The 18272-nt window shown below is 40.5% G+C and overlaps 1 protein-coding gene across 2 annotated transcripts in view; it reads right to left on the minus strand.

The window, feature by feature from the left end:
- Positions 1-221: 221 nt before the first annotated feature.
- STX7 (syntaxin 7) overlaps positions 222-18272 on the minus strand; it is a 45232-nt gene continuing 27181 nt past the window's right edge. The window contains exons 3-10 of one of the 2 annotated variants that reach the window (XM_029944531.1): positions 12608-12677; positions 10353-10446; positions 9521-9658; positions 8687-8739; positions 7780-7876; positions 6532-6604; positions 3222-3304; positions 222-814 (exon numbers count right to left, since the gene is read on the minus strand). In XM_029944531.1, the coding sequence (XP_029800391.1) occupies positions 722-814; positions 3222-3304; positions 6532-6604; positions 7780-7876; positions 8687-8739; positions 9521-9658; positions 10353-10446; positions 12608-12677 (701 nt within the window). In that variant the 3' untranslated portion in view covers positions 222-721. The other variant, XM_029944532.1, reaches the window with a different exon arrangement.

Raw genomic sequence — 18272 nt, forward strand, 5'->3', positions numbered from 1 at the left:
ATCAGACTTAAACGGGTCCTATGCAAAAACAATTACCCTTAGTACCTGACCAGGCAATCTACAGCAATGCTTAATATATATACACATCAGGAGGATGAGATATTCTAGGAAATTATTCACTGATTTCATTTAGAGTAAACAAGGGTCTTAAGAGAAAACCAACAATCGAAATTAAATAATTTGTGCTGCTATGACCCAGAAAACAAAATAGTAACACCACAAACAGGTAGGTTACTTTTATTTAAGTTACTGAGAATGTTTCCTCTGCTGGCCCAAATCAAAATTAAATTTGAGATTTTTACTCAAAGTCACACAAATCTGGGTGCGTGTCTCTGTGACAGAGACCGATGCACACAGAACACACACACACACACGCACATGCACACGCACACACCTCTTTAAATTTACTGATCCCAAAAGCTAAGTCAACAGGGCAAATAAATTATAAATGAAAGGCATATACATTGTGGACAAAACCTCAGAGTTACTGGACTGAAAAGCACAGAAGTTATGCCAGCAGTGAGAATGAGGAAAACTTTCAGTGTTTGAAAATATCAGATTGAAGCCAAAAGAAACTTCCCCCCTGCCAAATAAAAAATAAAGTATGGGAGCTATCCTTTATGCAGTGGCTTTAAAATAATAATAATAAAAAAACCCATGATTACAGGAATTTTCGTACATAATTCAGAGAATGTAGTGCAACCGTGTGCTCCTTCATAATTCAGCCTTTCACTCTCCATATGATGAGGCCGAGAATGACAAGTCCGATGACAACGATAAAAATGACGATGCACAGGGTTTTTCTGGATTTGCGCTACAGGTGCAAAGACAAAAAGACAGGTTTATGTACGTAGGGGAGCATCTCTATAGCAACTGAAAATCACTTGGTTCACTTCTAGAGTAAAACCAATAGTAATTAACTGCCCTCACATTTTTGGCTATACTTTTCTGCTTCTCCAAAATCTCTTCAAATATGGATGGCACTCCTCTCTTAAAAAGCTGTCTTCTTGAATTAATGGTTTAATTCAGGGGCTAATTATTCAACCTTTATCAGTAATTTTTCTGGGCTTAAAAAAAGAGACACAGGGAAATAAAAGTTACTGACTTAACCAACGGACTAAAGTTACCTATGTGTAAAAACTAAGGACAGCTTAAAAGCTCATGCATTTTAAAATTTTCATCAAAGAGCTGCTCTTCAAAATGAGTTCTCTGAAAATACCAGCAAGCGTGAACGCTTGGCAATTTTTCCTGGAGTATTAGTTTCCAGAATTCCCATTCTTTAATATCAGCAGAAACCGCATTCGAAATCTCAACATACAAATAAAAAACCAAACAGCTAAAAAGTTACAATACAGTCACTTAAAATACAAAGGTTAACAGTTTTGTTCCATTCTTCTTTCCTGGCCCCGCTGTAGATTTCCACATTTCTTTAACGGCTTGCGTTATCTCACAGCAACATGCAGGAATCCTTTTTCTTACAAAGTAAAAAAAATCTGTAAATTTTCTTTGTGTCGTCTAGTAGTACCATAAGATTTCCAGAAAGATAGGTTTCTGTGGAATTCTCCTGAGAACTGTAATGACTTTCAGTATACCACATAGTCAGCAACTTCTCCAGCTGAATACTCCTCATATACGAGGCACAATTCCTCTCAAGTTTCAGCAGCATCTTGCCTACACGGGTTCCCCAGACGCCACTTGAGCACCAAGACACAAGACCGTTAAGACCAATCCCAGGCTCCAGGCTCCGGGGGACCTGCCACCCAGGGCGCCCTCCCTCGTGTGGAGTGGTGAGGTCCCAGGGCACTGCAATGAGAAGAGCTCTCCTTCCACTTCTGGGTCACCCTCACTAGTGACAAGTCCCACACTTTGCAGAGGCCTCCAAGGACAACTGGAGGGAGCGCTTGTGCTGCACGGCTCTTTCCTTCCCCCTCCGGGCCCGTGGGATTACGAGGAGGCGGCTCCAGAGAAGGAGGCGGGAAGATTGGGCAGATATGTTCCTTTTGCCCAGGGTGGATGTAGGCTGGCCCTTCCCGGAGCAAGGGGAAAGTAAAACTCGGAGGTACATCTCCCCGCCCTCCAAAATCCAAAAGCAAACCAAAATGGCACATAAGCCTAGTTATCGATAGATCCCGCCAACCACTGTGTCTGAGCAGTTGTTGACCTAGCATTTGTAGGTTACTGTGCGTGTGTGGATGTGTGTTCAACTATTCATGAGTGATACCTACGGTCTGTGAGATTAATTCTGCTGAGCTGCACACCTAAGTCACAGGCATGCGGAAGGTAAAGGTGAGCGAGGGTTACTGCCATCGCTGAGTGCAACTGGCCGTAACTCAGCAATCCCTACAGAGCTTCCCTGTTCTCTGTGTATCACTAAGGCTGCAGTGGTTTGTCTAGTGAAAAATGGCACTGCGATGAAAGGAAATTCTGGGGTTAGTGACAAAAGTGAAAAGTGACTGAATATACCCAAAATGGTGGCAATATCTTAGATATTTTATAGAAAGGTAACAAGGTCTGAGAAAATAATTATGAACAACAAAAATGGGAGTTTTAAAAGGGCCTTAACCTTACTGTCTCCATATCCTAAGATACAGAACTAGCTCATGGTTGTAATTTTGTGGAGTGCTTTCACCTACTTTCTGTTTGTCACACAGAGAGGGACTCCCTGCATTAACCTGATTCCCGCCAGAGATCAATTCATTCCTGAAGGGTGTGCTGAATGCGGACGCAATACCTAGGGATCAGGGGCACTCCAAGTGAATATAATTGCCATAGGAATTAAGAGACCTCTCTAGAACAAAGATCTTTGTCTCCTTAGTACAGAGGGTCATGGACCAAAAAAAAAAAGAAAAAGAAAGGAAAGAGTGACAGATACAGAGGGACAGAGGGACTGAGGGTGAGGGCTGGCATCAGAGACCACCAGCTGTCAGAAATGCCTAGAGGCATCTACTGTTCCCCAGGACTCTCAACACTGAACTGCCTCTCCCTGTGGGCCACAATTCTGGTTCAGCCCTGAGAACAGACAGGCTAACCCCAGTTTTGAACTGACCAGCTATGTCTGACCTGTCTTCCGTGGGATTTTAAACTTTAACATCTCCAGCGACTTTACACCCGACTGACCGCTCGATCTCTCTCTCTCTCTCTCTCTCTCTCTCTCTCTCTCTCTCTCTCTCTCACACACACACACACACACACACGAGGCAATTTACTGCAGTTAATAGTACCTGATATTCTGCTGCCCTTGACAGCTGCTGGTTTGCTTGCTGAACGTGCACCTCCGCGTTTTCCACGTTGGCTTCTATGCTATCTTTAAAATAAAACAGACATACTCACATGCAAAACTGCTAGACGGTGTTGATGCCCCAGTAAGAGAGCTGCATACAGCACAAGACTTCATTCGAGGTAAGATCAACTATGTTCACTATTCAAACGTTAACATTAGGAGTACGTGGGCAAAGTCTAATTTTTCATTAAATTGGCTATCACTCTTCCCTACACTATTTCTCAAATGATCGAAATGAAACACACACATTTGAAAAGAAAACGGATCATCTTCACTACAACACAGCCCCAGATCTACCTGGTTAGTGCCGAAGCGTACTATTTAGTCTGTGGGCTCCCATGGCCAATGCGGTACTAAACATCTAACGAGTGTCCCTGACGGTAAACACAGAGTATCAGAAACTACCACCTGTGCTGTGATCCTCATCAAGCCACTTCTGTGCTGAAACCCAGCCCTCCAGGGAGAAGGACGAGCCTTCCTAAGTTCTCCTTCCCTCATTGCTCCGGCCTAGAGGTGGAAGTGGGGTCAGCCTGCAGCACAAGACCACTGCCCTCCCTTCTCCCTACCAACTCTCAGAGCAAAGCTCATGCCTGGGAATGGATCCAGCTCTCTTGTAGCAAACATCTACAGACCTCATGGTCTTTCCCTCATTCCTGGAATATTTTAGCTCTAGATTCACTTTGATGCTTCTCCTATTATACAAATTGGTGATCTGATGAGCCAACTGTTGACCTGCTAATATAATACTCAGCCTGCTCAGTGCCTTGACCACACTTTTTCAATGACTGCAGTTTCTCTATAAACTCTGTTTCACACTTCACTTTCTGAGCATCGTTACCTTTACAGCACACTCCTTCAAAGACCCTGACTTCACTGACCCTAGCCCTACGTCACTGTCCCTCAATACACTTCCTGTCCTCACTTTGGTCCTTCCCCAGCTTAGATCTCCTGGGCCACCACTTACCCACACTTTCTTACATTCACCCCTGGCTCCCTTGCCACCTACTTTAGTCAGATATGTGACAAAACCCCAACCTGCACCCTTGCAGCTGAGCATGGGTGCAAAAAAACAAAACAAAACAAAACAACCTGACATTAATTTATTTCACCTCAAATTCCTGACTGCCAAGCAAGTGTACCTCATTTCAACTGGCACCTCAAACTTAACATTTCCAAAAACTGTTGATTCCTAGCCCTCTAAATCTGTTTCGGTTACAGACTTCTCCATCTTAGAAAATGGCAACATCATCGTTTTCCTGGGCTTGGCCAACCTGAAAGTGTTGTCCTGGAATTAATCCTGTCTCATACCCGCATCCAGCCAGTCAGTAAATCTTTTCGGTTTTACATTTTAAAACCTCTTCCCATGTTGCTGCTTCCATCCTGATCCACGGCAACACACCGCCCACCCAGATTGCAGCAATCACCTTTTAAGTGGTCTCTCTGCTTTTGGTCTTGCCCTTTTACAGTCTGCTCTCAAACTAGTAGCCAGTGTGCGTGTTTTAAAACCTAAGTCAGGGGGGTGCCTGGGTGGCTCTTAAGCATCCAATTCTTGATTTCAGCTCAGATCACGATCCTGGGGTTGTGGGATCAAGTCCCACATTGGGCTCTGCACTGAGTATGGACCTACTTAAGTTTCTGCTTCCCTCTCTCCCTCTCTCTTTCTCCTTCTTCCCCTCTCCCCTAGGTGCACTCTCTTTCTCTCAAAATACAATACAGTACAAAAAACCTAAGTCAGATGATAACATTGCTCAAATCATCCAGCGGCTTTCCATCCATTAATAATAATGAAAGTCTTCATATGGCTCAGGATCCTACATGATGCTGAGCTTTATGATTCCTGACATCATCCCTACCTCCCTCTTGCTCATTTCATTCACCAAAAGCATCAGACATGTTTCTACCTGACGGCTTTGCACATATCCTTTGCTCTGCCTAGAAGATTTTCTTTCACTTGCTCCCTCATTTTCATGGAGTCTTGGCTGAAATGTCCCGTCAGTTGGGTCTTTCCTGACTGCCCTAGTAAAGCTGTAACATGCTCCACTGAGAGCAGCCCATCCTCCTACTTTCCCTATTTCCCTGATAGCACTACAGCCTTTACTAACTCTTCTTTCTTTTTACCAAAATTGTCTCTCTCTTTCAGTTAGATTATAAGATTCATGAAGGCAGGGTATTTTACCATTTATTTAATTTCAGCTAAGTCCCTAATGCCTAGATTGTGCTTGGATATAGTAGGCACTCAAAGAATATTTATTGGGTGAATGAATGAACTGGTTTTTGAAATTTTCTCCCATGATCTACTGTAACTACAGAGAAGGGTTAAGAATGGACACAAAATATTTATTTGTAGCAAAGTATAGGTCCAAGTATTTCAACTGAATCAAATTCAGAAAATATACTAAATATATCTTTAGATACATCCACTGGTATCTTCAAGACACTGATCAGTGCTGACAGTTATGCCTTAACTGAAAAACTATCACATTTAAAATGTACAGGGAGTCTTAGTCACTGATTTTTTAAAGAATTTGTAAAAGAATGCTCACCATCTAATACAACTAAATTAATCTACCAAAAAGATATTAGAATAAATGATTAGGCTCCCCATTCCCTCTAATCTAAAAGACAAGACAGCATGCACAACTATAAATAGCACAAGTTTCCCAGAAAGTGCTTGGTGTGATGTGAATTAACAGGGGTTAAGACAGAAACCAGGCATCCTGCAAATAAGCAGCCATGAGGCTACGTGGTGCCTTCCACAGTCTCCCTAGAAGAAGGCTCTGATTAGATTTGGTGACTCAGAAAAAAAAACCTGAAGCTAGTTGATTCCATCAGTAGGAGCCAGAAAGGAGATCTGTCTTAGATAATGCCAAGGGTGATGCTTTGTCTGTTGTAGAAGCTGTGCTTTTAATTCTAGGGCATCTGAAAGAGAGAGGGGTTGCTCTTGCTTGAGAAGTTACCACAGGTTGGGGCGCCTGGGTGGCTCAGGTGGTTAAGCATCTGACTTTGGCTCAGGTCATGATTTCAGGGTTTGTGAGTTCAAGCCTGTGTCGGGCTCTGTGCTGACAGCTCAGAGCATGGAGCCTGCTTTGAATTCCATGTTTCCCTCTCTCTCTCTGCCCCTCCCCAGCTCCTGCTCTGCCTTTTTCTGTCTCTCAAAAATAAATAAACATTTACAAAAATTAAAAAAAGAAAAAGAAGTTACCATAGGTAAATTGCTGTAGCCTCCTCCTGCCTCGCTCAGTAGGGCTTACCTATCACATCTCCTTGCTCGTGAATCATCATCCCCAAATCTTTAAATATTTCATTAATATCCATAATATCAGCCTGAGAGAAAAAAGCACATATTATTATAATCAGAAATTCAGCCCCCAACCCAAAAAAGGGGAACATTAGGTGAGAATGCATTTAGACTTAAACCTTAAACTGTGGAAATATCCCAAGACTACTTTACTCTAATTAACCCTAAGTGACATGACCCGCAACAACTGTAACCAGTTCTTTAAAAGTAAGTTTGTGACATTAAAAATACCAAGCACAGGGACCAGGAATCCGTAACAGAGAAGGGCCCTGGGTTACTGAGCTTCTGTTCATATAATCTGATAGTTTTGTTAGCACTAGCAGTATTTCCTCGCAAGAGTAAAACATATTATTATTAGGCTATATTCCTAGTAAAAAACTGATACATCAATTTGACAGTGGAAAAGTACAATACATTAGGTCTAAAGTGAAAGTCGCACATTAATAAATTTGATTATGCAATGGAACAGCAATGAAGAAGTTATACATTTACTTTTCTTTAGTACATGGTTAACTTCCATTTTGCCCTATTAAAGAGGTTAATATATTTTACTGTTTAAATATTTTATTGGGGGGGGTTGGACAATTTCCATATTCATCTTGTGCCTTATTTCCCCAACTATAAAATGTGATGATGACGACACAGTTAACTACTTCATGGTTTTTAGGGGAACTAACTGAGATCATGCAAAGAACTGATCACATGGTGCCTGAAAACACTTAATAAACGGAGCCACTGGTAGCGACTAGCCCACCTGCCAGGGAGCAGGCAGCTTCCAGGAGAACTGCGGCTTACTAAACCCTGGAGGACTCTCTGAGGTCAAGAACATGCCACAGAGAAGTAAAAGACATGTAAAGCCCCCGTCACGTCTTATTCACGTGGGTCTGAGGTGTACCACGTGCTACGGAGGCCATCCCGACCCCCCCCCCCAAACACACATCTCTGAACTGAGATTTCCTCTGTGTGAAGGACCTGAGGTGAGCCGGCAGGATAAAGAACAAATCTGGAGACAAGGCAGGTCTGTCCTCTCATTTTAGCACCAAGTCTGAAGAGATTTATTTTTAAAAAGGGAACTGAATTACTCTCATCTGTAAGAAATGCCACCACACCGATACATTTAGTTTTCTTTGCCAGCCCCTCCCCAGCATGGTCAGGAACGCACTGAGGACACGGAAGCCACCAACGGCCACGCAAAGCTTACTTCAAGTTGCCTGATAGAAGACTCTCTCTCGTGAATGAGGCGGAGGTCATCTTCTGTAATTTCTTCATCCTGCACCTGCACCTGAGGTTGAGCTTGGCTAACAGACGGAATATGGAAAAAACACAAAAAGAAAAAAGGCTGGTATTAAAATAGTGGGAATTCTTTCCTTATTTAAGAAATACAAAATAGAGTATCTCTTCTTCAAAGTCAGAGAACTGTTTAAATTTCTTATTTAAATTTTAAGAATATAACAGAAGTATTAATCAAATTTTACACATGATTCATTTCATTTACATTGTTTTTTAGAGTTATTATTTAATTAAAGGAAGCTATATTTGGCAACTGGGTATGTCTTCTTGGTTGACTTCAACCTCACATGAGGAAATAATCTACATCAAATGATTATGTCAATAATATTTATTTGGATACATCATTATTTACCAAGTGTTACTGCTATACTGGAATATTCAATATATTTTTTAATGTTTATTTTATTTGAGAGAGAGACAGAGAGAGAGAGAGAGAGAGACAGAGAGTGAGAGAGAGAGAGAGCAAGCAAGCAGGGGAGGGGCAGAGTAAGGAAGACAGAGAATCTCAAGTAGGCTCTGCCCTTTTAGCACAGAGCCTGATGTGGGACTTGAACTCATGAATCATGAGACCATGACCTGAGCTGAAATCAACAGTTAGACTCTTAAGTAACTGAGCCACCCAGGCACTCCAGAATATTTTATATATTTATATATTTTATAAACAATGACTTTGAAAAAAAGTTTAAATTAATTTCTATTTATAAATAACTGAGGACATTCACGATATAAAAAACGAAAAACTTTCTGTTCCAGGGACCCTAATATATAAATTGAATTTGGAAAATTATCTTTTGATCAGTGTGTTTTGTATGTCTTACCTTTCCCAGGATACAAGATTCCTGTCCTTTGCACTCTCCTCAGGAAAACCACCCTGAATAATTTAGTAATAGACTGGATTGAGAAAGGGCAAAGAAAAAACACACAGCATTCACATTTCCCTTATAATAATCTAAACTGATTTATGTACACATGTGCATGTGTGGGTGTGGAGAGAAGAGAAATGTTCTTGTTCTAATTGTTTAGGTCGAATTCTTCAAGTAATATTAAAATTGTATCCTAAGCTAATAAGAAAGGAATTCATTAAATATTCTGAAGGGCAAAATAATAAATATTATTTGATTAAAATATAATATAGTCCTGGAACCTCTACATTAAGGAATAAGGAAAAAATCTGCAATAGTTTCTAAGGGAATTTAAAATTAGATTAACTCAAAATTCCACTTGAAGTTACCCTTACTTTTATTTTGTCAAGGCTTATATATATTTTCAATATTCACACAATAGTTCACTCTGTTCATTTCCATCATCTTCATATAACCCAGGAGTAAAGTGTTCCCATTAGCCCAGACGCAAAGTGACGACTTCTAGTACAAATCACCATGGGAATATCACTCAGGATCTGAGCCTGCATCTTTTCTGACAAAATGTTGCCCCATTTTTGTACAGTAATATGAAATCTTTGGTTCCATGACACGGACAAAAGAACCACAATGGTATAGAACTACCATCCTTCTTAAATTTGAACAACCTGAAAATAAATATTCAAATACTAATTTCCAGGATAGTCACAGATTATTAGGACTTAAGAAAGTGCCAGTGTAGCCTTTCAAGGGAACGTCATGTTCACTTTATAACGCTTGTGAAATACTTACAGACACTCTGGAACTGGCTCTCACTCGAGCAACAAACTCTTTCTCTTTCTCAGCAGCTTCCCTCTGGACCTTCTGAAAGTTTGTCAGTGATGTTGTGAATTGAGCCACTAAGCGGTCCTTCTGTATTTTCCTTTGACGCTAGAGCAAAAGGGGAGAAACCTACTAGAATCAAGTTGTGAAGTTCTAGAGAATTCGCAGAAGTTGTTTCACCACTAGCTGGCTCCTTAGTTTATTCTGAAATTTTCACTTGCTCTCCAATTATGGGGCCTCACTGATTAACTCTGGATAACATTTTGACATTATGTCCAAGTACTATGTATATTCACCACCTTGAGACAAAAGGTCCAGAGTGTTGGATTTCTCACCTCATATCTTCATCGTAAAGACTGGGCCATGATTTTGAGATTATTTTGAAGTAGTTCTTTTTGTTTTCGTTTTAGGAAAATAAAACCTTGTACTCTTACCCAATAATACCCTCCACTAAGTAATAAGCAAGGAAACAAATATGTGCCCCTAGGAAACCTCACATCTTGAATGAGCGTGCACGTCGCAAGGAGTCAGCCCTGGAAAGCCAGGAAACAATTACTCAGGAAACAATTTCTGAGCACTTGCTTAATTATGGGTCAGGGCAACTTCATGGAAATAATTTTTGCTTTATTGAACCACAGGATACTACCTGGGCAATTAAATATAGTTTTGTGTTCTGTGAACTAATCTCAAATACAATTTTCCCCCCTTGATTTCCTTTCTAGCAGAACAGTTCAAAGACCCTACAATGCATCTGATTTCTTTCACATTCAATACATCAACAATGTGTTTTAAGGCTTGATACCTGTTCGCTGGGGGTGGTAGGCAGGGATCCAAACTCTTTAATGTACTTATCTGTCTCTTTGGCAAGTTGGTTAGTATACTGCTGCTTCTGTTGCCTACAGTGAGAAAACACACATTATAGCCAAAGAGCAAAGAGATTTCTTTAAGTTACAATGCTGCCAGTTGAATCAATCCTGATGAATACTCTGATAAATATCCCTCCTCCCCCTTTTTCACAGACTGGCTCTAAATTTTCTCTATGAAAACAAAAATGTCCAGGCTCTATTTTCTGATAGATATTGAGCAAATATTACATGGAAAGTTCTTGACTCACACAGGGCAACCAAGCTTTGAGAAATCAGTCATCATTTAGAAAGGAAGATGCACGGAGCCAAAGCCAGACTGCGGGATGTGTGATGTTTCAGGTAAGGGTGGGGGGCGGGGGGCCTCTTGTCTGCATCTCACAACTGGAGGTCAGTTGAACAAATGAAAAGGATCGGTCACCTGAGACTCTGTCCAGTTCTCAGGGCTGGAGGTACATCTATCCTCTCCTCTTTCTCTATCTGGACATTTGTATCCTTATACTTAAAAAGGCAGGGGAAAGGGTAGTAAATAATAATACATATTTGCAATTTTTTAAGTTAGCTTTGGAAAAAAATAATAGCATTTCACTGTAAAGAGAAAGATCATAGTAAGAAATAAGTTATATTAGTATCTGTACCTATCTTGCTAGCTAGCTTATAAAGGAAAAAATCAGATTTTTAACTAAGGAACTTGACTCTTAAAACAATAAGCTTATACTAATGTGATGCTTTACAAATCACAACATTAGTACTTCTCACATGTTACCTCTCATTTTAAACACCTATATGAATCATACTTGGGATCTCTTAAAATAATGAGATACTATATAAGAGTATTTTAAAGAACAGATAACTGTAGTTGACTGATAATAAAGAATTACTAACTACTTTTATCTATTTGCCAAGTCTCCTACTTTAACAAACCCTTCAAAATCTTTAGGAAATGAATTATAGCTAAATTTCTGAAAAGAAGACCTGATTGATATCTACTAATTCACAATCTCTACTACCAACGTTAGCAAGACATTATAACAATTAAGAATTATGTGTTTCTATTCCATCTTAGTTTAACAAATGATGGTTTATTATTTAAACTTGGGGCATTTTTATTACCCCAACATCTCTCCACTGCAGAAAACATCAGTATAAATTAGACCTAACTATAAATTCTTCCAATTGTACTTCATAAAAAACATGAGTTCCTATCACCTATCTTTTGAAATTCTTGCTGTTTGCAATTTTTCCTCTTTTTTTGTTTTTTAAGCTTATTTATTTATTTTGAGAGAGAGAAAGAGAAAGCATGCAAAGGGAGGGGCAGATAGGGCTGTGAGAGTGAGGATCCCAAGCGGCTCCCACAGAGCTCCCTGTGGGGCTCAAACTCACATGAGCCGCTCAGGTGCCCCCGCAATTTTTTTTCTATAGCTAATGTTGTTTGGGATCTCATTTACCACATATTTTTTGCTTGAAATTGGGCTGTAATAGCACTGAATTAAGATTTAACATTCAGATTCAGAATGATGTTAAGCATATCATCAAAACCCCCACAAGACCTATTTTTCTTATAAGCAAAATGAAAATAATTATTTTGATGTAAGTAGTTCACTCTAATCCTGTAAGATTCAGATGAGGAAATGTGTAAAACTCGTGTAAGATCTGTAACACCACAAAGTATTATTGCTGTTCTTCTAGCAGCATATTATTAATTTACAGAGACATGTACTACATCATTGCATTAGAACTTATTTTTTTTTTTTTAAACAGAGGCTAATGCTTTCTGAAATTCAAAGATTTAGGTGTAAGTTTTTAGAGGGCTAACAACTCACACTGAACAAGCACTGAATCTAAACCAAATAAGAATCTAGTCGCTGAAGGAACTGTTAGCTATGGGAAGTGACTGACATAAACAGAGAGGCTTAGAGTACCATTTTTCAAAAGTCATCAGACCAACCTATTGAAAAAAACCAATAAGCTGCTCTGCTCTGCTCAGGTCCGCTAGCTCTTCGAAATAAAGAAAATCATCTGCTTACCCTGACCAAGGAAAAACCTGCATGAAAGCTTGGTTTTTAGGCAGCTGAAAATTTTTATTAATTTTCCATTGTTTCTCCAGCGAACTTAACACCACATACCATCAAACAACATAACAGTGGTTCCTTCCTTCCTTTCCTTCCTTCCTTCCTTTTTCTTAAATACTTACAGTTGTTGCCTCAGTTCAGGTGAATCTTGAGGCGTTCCAAGTTGATTCAGTGTCCTCTGGATTTCCGCAGCTATGACGGAAGATAGATGTATAATTGTTACAAATTAACAGAAATTAAGTTAGAAGTTAATACAGGCAATTGGACAATTTAATGAGATGAATACAGAAAATGTTGAGAAAAAATTAAAAGTGAGTGGTTTATTTAAATCTAATTAGTTGGAATCATGAATTCATTTTCAAGAGGAAATTGTGTGGGGAGGTTAACATGTAAAACTGCACCGATGATCCAGAAATACTATTTTCTTCCCTGTCCCCTCAGAACTACTAGAGCAAAGGCGCATAGACCTTCGCTTAGCTCTACAGGCATAAAAACTAACAGGAAAATAATTGTAACACTTCTGTAAGTTAGTAGAATATAAAATGAATAAATTATTGTTAATAAACAAGGGAGGATAACAGAATTGAAATAATTATTTTATAATTTTCTATGTAATAACAGATGCAGGCAAGCACCATTAAAGAACGCTGAAACCATAGGACAGTCACAGAATCTCAAACTATCCCCACACGGATGACATTAATTATAAAAGAGTTAATTTCACCTTGGATAAATTTGCTGTTTAAAACAAAATGATCAAATTCAGCAGCATCAATGAGACCCCCTGGCAATGAGCTTCCTGACAGGATGCAATGAAAAAGTCACAATGTGATCGATGAAATATTTAACCTGAATCTAGTCATGAGGAGAAAAAGAATCAGACCAATCTAGACTGCAAGATAATCTACAAAAAAACTGGTCTAGACTTTTCAAAATGTCAATGTCACAAAAGGGAGGGGGGGAGACAAGGCAGGGTGGGGGGTGCTTTCCAAATTAAAGAACTAAACGCACCCAAAAGGCAATGTTGGATTTTAAAGTGAATTCTAAATTGGAAGGAAAAACATGCTATAAAATAAAACGTGAGGCAACTGAAGAAACTTGGAATTGAACCTGGAGAGAGATACTAGACACAAGTGCAAAAACAACCGCCAGTGAGCCAGGTAAACGGTACAGTTCACTGCACGGTGCTTTCCTGCAGGTTTCAAACATTTAAAATCAGAAATCAAGAGTTAAAATTTATGCTAAGCTCACAAAGTCTATAAACACTCCAACTTTAAAAAGGTTATTCCCTCAAAAAGGGGAGATCCAACAGCTTTATGCCTGAGTGCAAATAAAATGTCAAGTAGAAGCTGAAAACCCATCTCAATGTGTAAAGAATTTACACATTTCCGAAAACAAGAGAAAAATGACCCAATTCACCCACTCTTTTGATTTCAGATGAGTGGTTTATTTATACTGCTTAAATGTTTTTAAATAGCCATTATTTATTTATGGGATCAAGGGACTGACTGTATCCCAAATGCAGGAGAACTGTTCATTGAGGATGATGTAATGACATGGCTTTCAAGTCAAAGCTGAAAAATATAAATACTGAAAAGGAGTCATATAGCAAATAGCAACTGTTACCCATTCAGCTAGTTTCAAAAGAATTTCTTTTAGCCTTTTTTGGCAGGGGAGTAGGAAATTTTTCTTTTGTAGGGCAGAGAAATCTTGTTTGCTGCTTGCTATTAGTTATAAATTTCCTTCTAAATCTCAACAGACTTTCTTGGACCACCTCATAAGGATTGAAAGCTCTTTAAAAAAAAATAAAGGAGTACGTTGGTAAGACAAACTGTAGCATGAGCATTTATTTCATCTCTGGAGGCTTCTGGTCATTTAAAAAGTTCGTATCAGGAGTGCCTGGGCGGCTCAGTTGGTTAAGTGTCTGACTTTCTAATTTCAGCTCAGGTCATGATCCTCTGGTCATGGGATCGAGTTCCACATCGGGTTCTGCACTGAGCTGAGCGTGGAGCCTGCTTGATTCTTTTTCTCTCTTTCTCTGCCCCTCTCCCTAGCTTACACATGAGCACGCGCATGGGCGGGCTCTCTCTCTCTCTCAAACAAACATACAAACAAAAACAAACCAGTCATATTAAGTAAGAGAAAACAGATTATTAAAGAAATGGCATCAGGAAAACTGACTAACCATTTGGGGGTTAAAACAGAAAACTACCTTACTCATATAGCAAAATAAATCTATGATTTTTAAGTTAAATATTAAAAACTGGATATCATTAAGCTGCGACATGAAACTACACACATAAATTTATTATATGATCTTGGAGTGAGGGATAAAATATTATCTAAGCATGATCTAAAACTAAACACCACGGAGGAAAATATGACAAACCTGACGACACACACAAAATTTTAAAGCTACATGAAAATGTGCATCTGTACTGCAAATACATATAACGTGTGTAAAACATCTGCAGCGTGTGAACAAACAGGTTAATATCCCTAACATAGGGAGAAAAGAAACTCCTACAGACTGCCAGCAGAAAAACAGTCCAGTGCAAAAAGCATAAAAGATGTCATTATTAAATTTATAGCTATCAAATAAACATATCAGAAATTCAACTCCATCGATAATCAACTTCACACATCAGATTGGTAAAAGTTAAGAGAAATTAACTACATAAAGATACAATGACCATCAAAAGCCTTAAAAACAAAAGGTAGGGACACAGATAAGGAGCAATCTCCATAATGGATGCAGACCTACAAATAACTGTGAAAAGGTCGAACAAGCCAGTACAAAAATGGGCCAAGATTTGGGACTTCAATATTATTCAAGCCTATTATCTTAAAACGCATAAACAACCCTAACGTACGAATGCTAAGTAAAACTGTTCAGCCCTTAAAAAAACATCAAGTAGAACTGCTTCTAATGGGCCGAGTGGGAACCAATCCATCAAGTGGTTATCTCCTTGCTATCTGTAACTGATACACCAGCCACCCCAGCTTTCACGCTTACACCCTGAGTGAAGGCTCTTCTGGGAAAGGATTCAGAAGCCTCTCGGGGCTCTGCAGTCTAACAGAACAGTAAACCAAGAGCAGCACCCTGTGGAAATGCTCAGAAATGCCACCACAGGCTCAGGGTAGTGATGCCACTCTTATTCTCATTTAACTGGCCCATCTGGAGATGCAAATAGTCAAGACGGCTTAGCAGAAGCTTATTCAGATGGTGCCTCCCATGGCAAGGAACCCCAAAATGGGATCTGTTTATGGAATGGGTCATCACAATCTCTGGCACCATGTACATACTGCTGATACAGTAAACACTTCCGGCTCTACCCTAAAAACAGAGAACACCGGAAGGAGTCACATTGGTTGGAAGGTACAGTAGCTGGCCTTCCTGGCCCTACCTCAGGGCTGCATGCACTGTCTACCTCGTACTCCAATTTAGTTTTCAAAGACACTGATCATCTCCTCCTGTGGAGTACTGTAATAGTCCAATACGCTGTTTACATTTGCTTTTAGGACCTGAAGGGCAAGAAGTGACATATACTCTGTAGGTGCTTTGGGAGGACAGAATATGCCAGCAGGCAGAGGACGAATTCTATGAAAATACAGGGCCCTGTTTCCTCTGGTCCGTTAATCTGTATGGACTGTCAACACGCTGTGGCAAAGTAAATGACAAACGGCTTTCTGTGCCGTCTCAACTACAAACGGGGAACAGTGCTAGTTTAGACTTTTTACACTGCTCCCATTTTACTGAATGCTCCCAAAGGTTGCCAGCTCTCTAGCTTTAACCGTCCAAAAGAAAAGGCTACTCAGCTAGCTCAAGTGGTGTCCCGGGTGGCTCTACCCTCAGCTGTAATGACCTAGTTGATCTAATGCCAACGTAAGTGCCTGTAATGTCAGGATACTCTACACAAGCAGGTGCGAGCCCCAACAGGAACAAACATGGGAGAGTCCTTTAGAATCCTGGAGCAAAATCCTGCTTGTTCGCAACCAATGTTATCCTTTTGAGGAATAGGTCTAGTCTTGCTACTGAGCCTGGGGAAAAAGGAATCGACGTCAATAGCAGGTAACCATGTGACCGAGTTGCCCACTATCTAAATTAGGTACATTATCTTGTTAGTGTCCCTCTTTCTGTATTTTGATCTGTGTAGGTCAGACTGTCCCCTGCGCCAACTCCTACAGCACTTGTTCAATGGGATAATAAACCAGCAGGGGAGCAGGGAAAAGTGATCCACAGGCTCACCAACACGGACTCCCCCTCCCACAGACCGTCAGGATTATTGGCAATGCCATGCACCAAACTGCACAACGGCGGCCAAAGTAAGTGTGTGAAACGGAGCCACTCTTGGGGGGTATCAGCCAGCCACCCAGTGACAAGATAACAATGTTTCTTCCATCCTAAGTGAAGCAGAATCTTATGTTCCTGAAGAAGTGATTATCGATTTTGTCGTGCTTCCTCTCCCCCCTTCCCCCATGCTTCTACCAGTTTGCTAATCCATGGATTAGTCACACAGGTGGTATTCCACACACCGGTTTCTGATTAAGATTATCCACTTTAAATTTAAGGAAAGGTATTAAGCAGGCTGTGTTTTAGCTTATGGGCAAGTAATAAATTATATCATGTATCTTGAATGTATCATAGATAAGCTGCTATATTACAATTGCCACTTCAGATAGCTGTGAAATTAGGTATTAACTAGTTGGTACCTAACCTTCTAATTTCTGTGTAAGTCTAATTACATGAAATAGAAGTGGGGGTTTTGAGTTTTTACTTTGCTTTTCTGTTTGGAGTATCATTGAAACTACTGTATTGTAAATGACGGAAAATAATTACATATGTTAAAAATATAAATTGTATAAAAAGAAAAGATTATCCATTTTACAGAGAAAAATAAATGGCCGGATCATCCAAGGACAATGGAGTTCACTGGTCTGCCAGAGCCCACTATCCAGAAGCTTCTAGAATGTTTACTGGCCTGTTTTAGCCTCCATCACAGGGTCATCTGGGAGACAGTATCCTGGGAAGGTGAAGTTCTGTCCGACAGGGGGATCGTTATGCTCTCAAAGAGCACCCACTCCAGGTGCTGTTACACACACTGCCAGGAAGAAACCTTGGGAACTAGGTGATAAAAGTGAAAAGAATCACTTCACATTTACACCTCATTACCCATCTGCAAAACCCCTTCCATGTGCAGAGGTTAACTTAGAGACAAGAGTCAAGTGAGGGAAACAGCCGCCTCTGCACCTGAGCAGGAGCTGAGATCCCGGGCAGCCATCTGGGGCCCGGAGAGTAGAGTGTCCACGGAGGTAGGTGTTATGGGGACGGAGGAGGAGCGTGCTCACAGCACACTGAGGAAGGAGCAGAAACACACCCTGGGTGGGGGGAGCTGGTGAGAACTTGCTAATTCTGCCATCAGCCGTCATGAACATGTGAGCAGGAGCAACAAGGACCCAGGGCACTGTAAACAGACGGGACGTAGAATGAAGGCACGAGGAACATGGAGGGGCTAGGAAGGAGAGAACCGTACTAATGCAAACCCCAGGCTTGTTCCAGCTGTGCACCGGCAACTGCGGCACCTGTCAACGTCTTCCCCCTTGTTCTGCCTTATACATACATATTTAGAGATTTTAACTCCTTGCTCCCCTACCCATATTCTCCAGTGTAACCTTCTGCTCCCCCAGCCGTATCCTCCACTGTAAACATCTACTCCCCCAGCCTTATCCTCCCCTGTAACCATGTGCTCCCCCAGCCGTATCCTCCCCTGTAACCATGTGCTCCCC

This window comes from Suricata suricatta, chromosome 7 (assembly GCF_006229205.1).
Source record: "Suricata suricatta isolate VVHF042 chromosome 7, meerkat_22Aug2017_6uvM2_HiC, whole genome shotgun sequence".
Classification (NCBI taxonomy): domain Eukaryota; kingdom Metazoa; phylum Chordata; class Mammalia; order Carnivora; family Herpestidae; genus Suricata; species Suricata suricatta.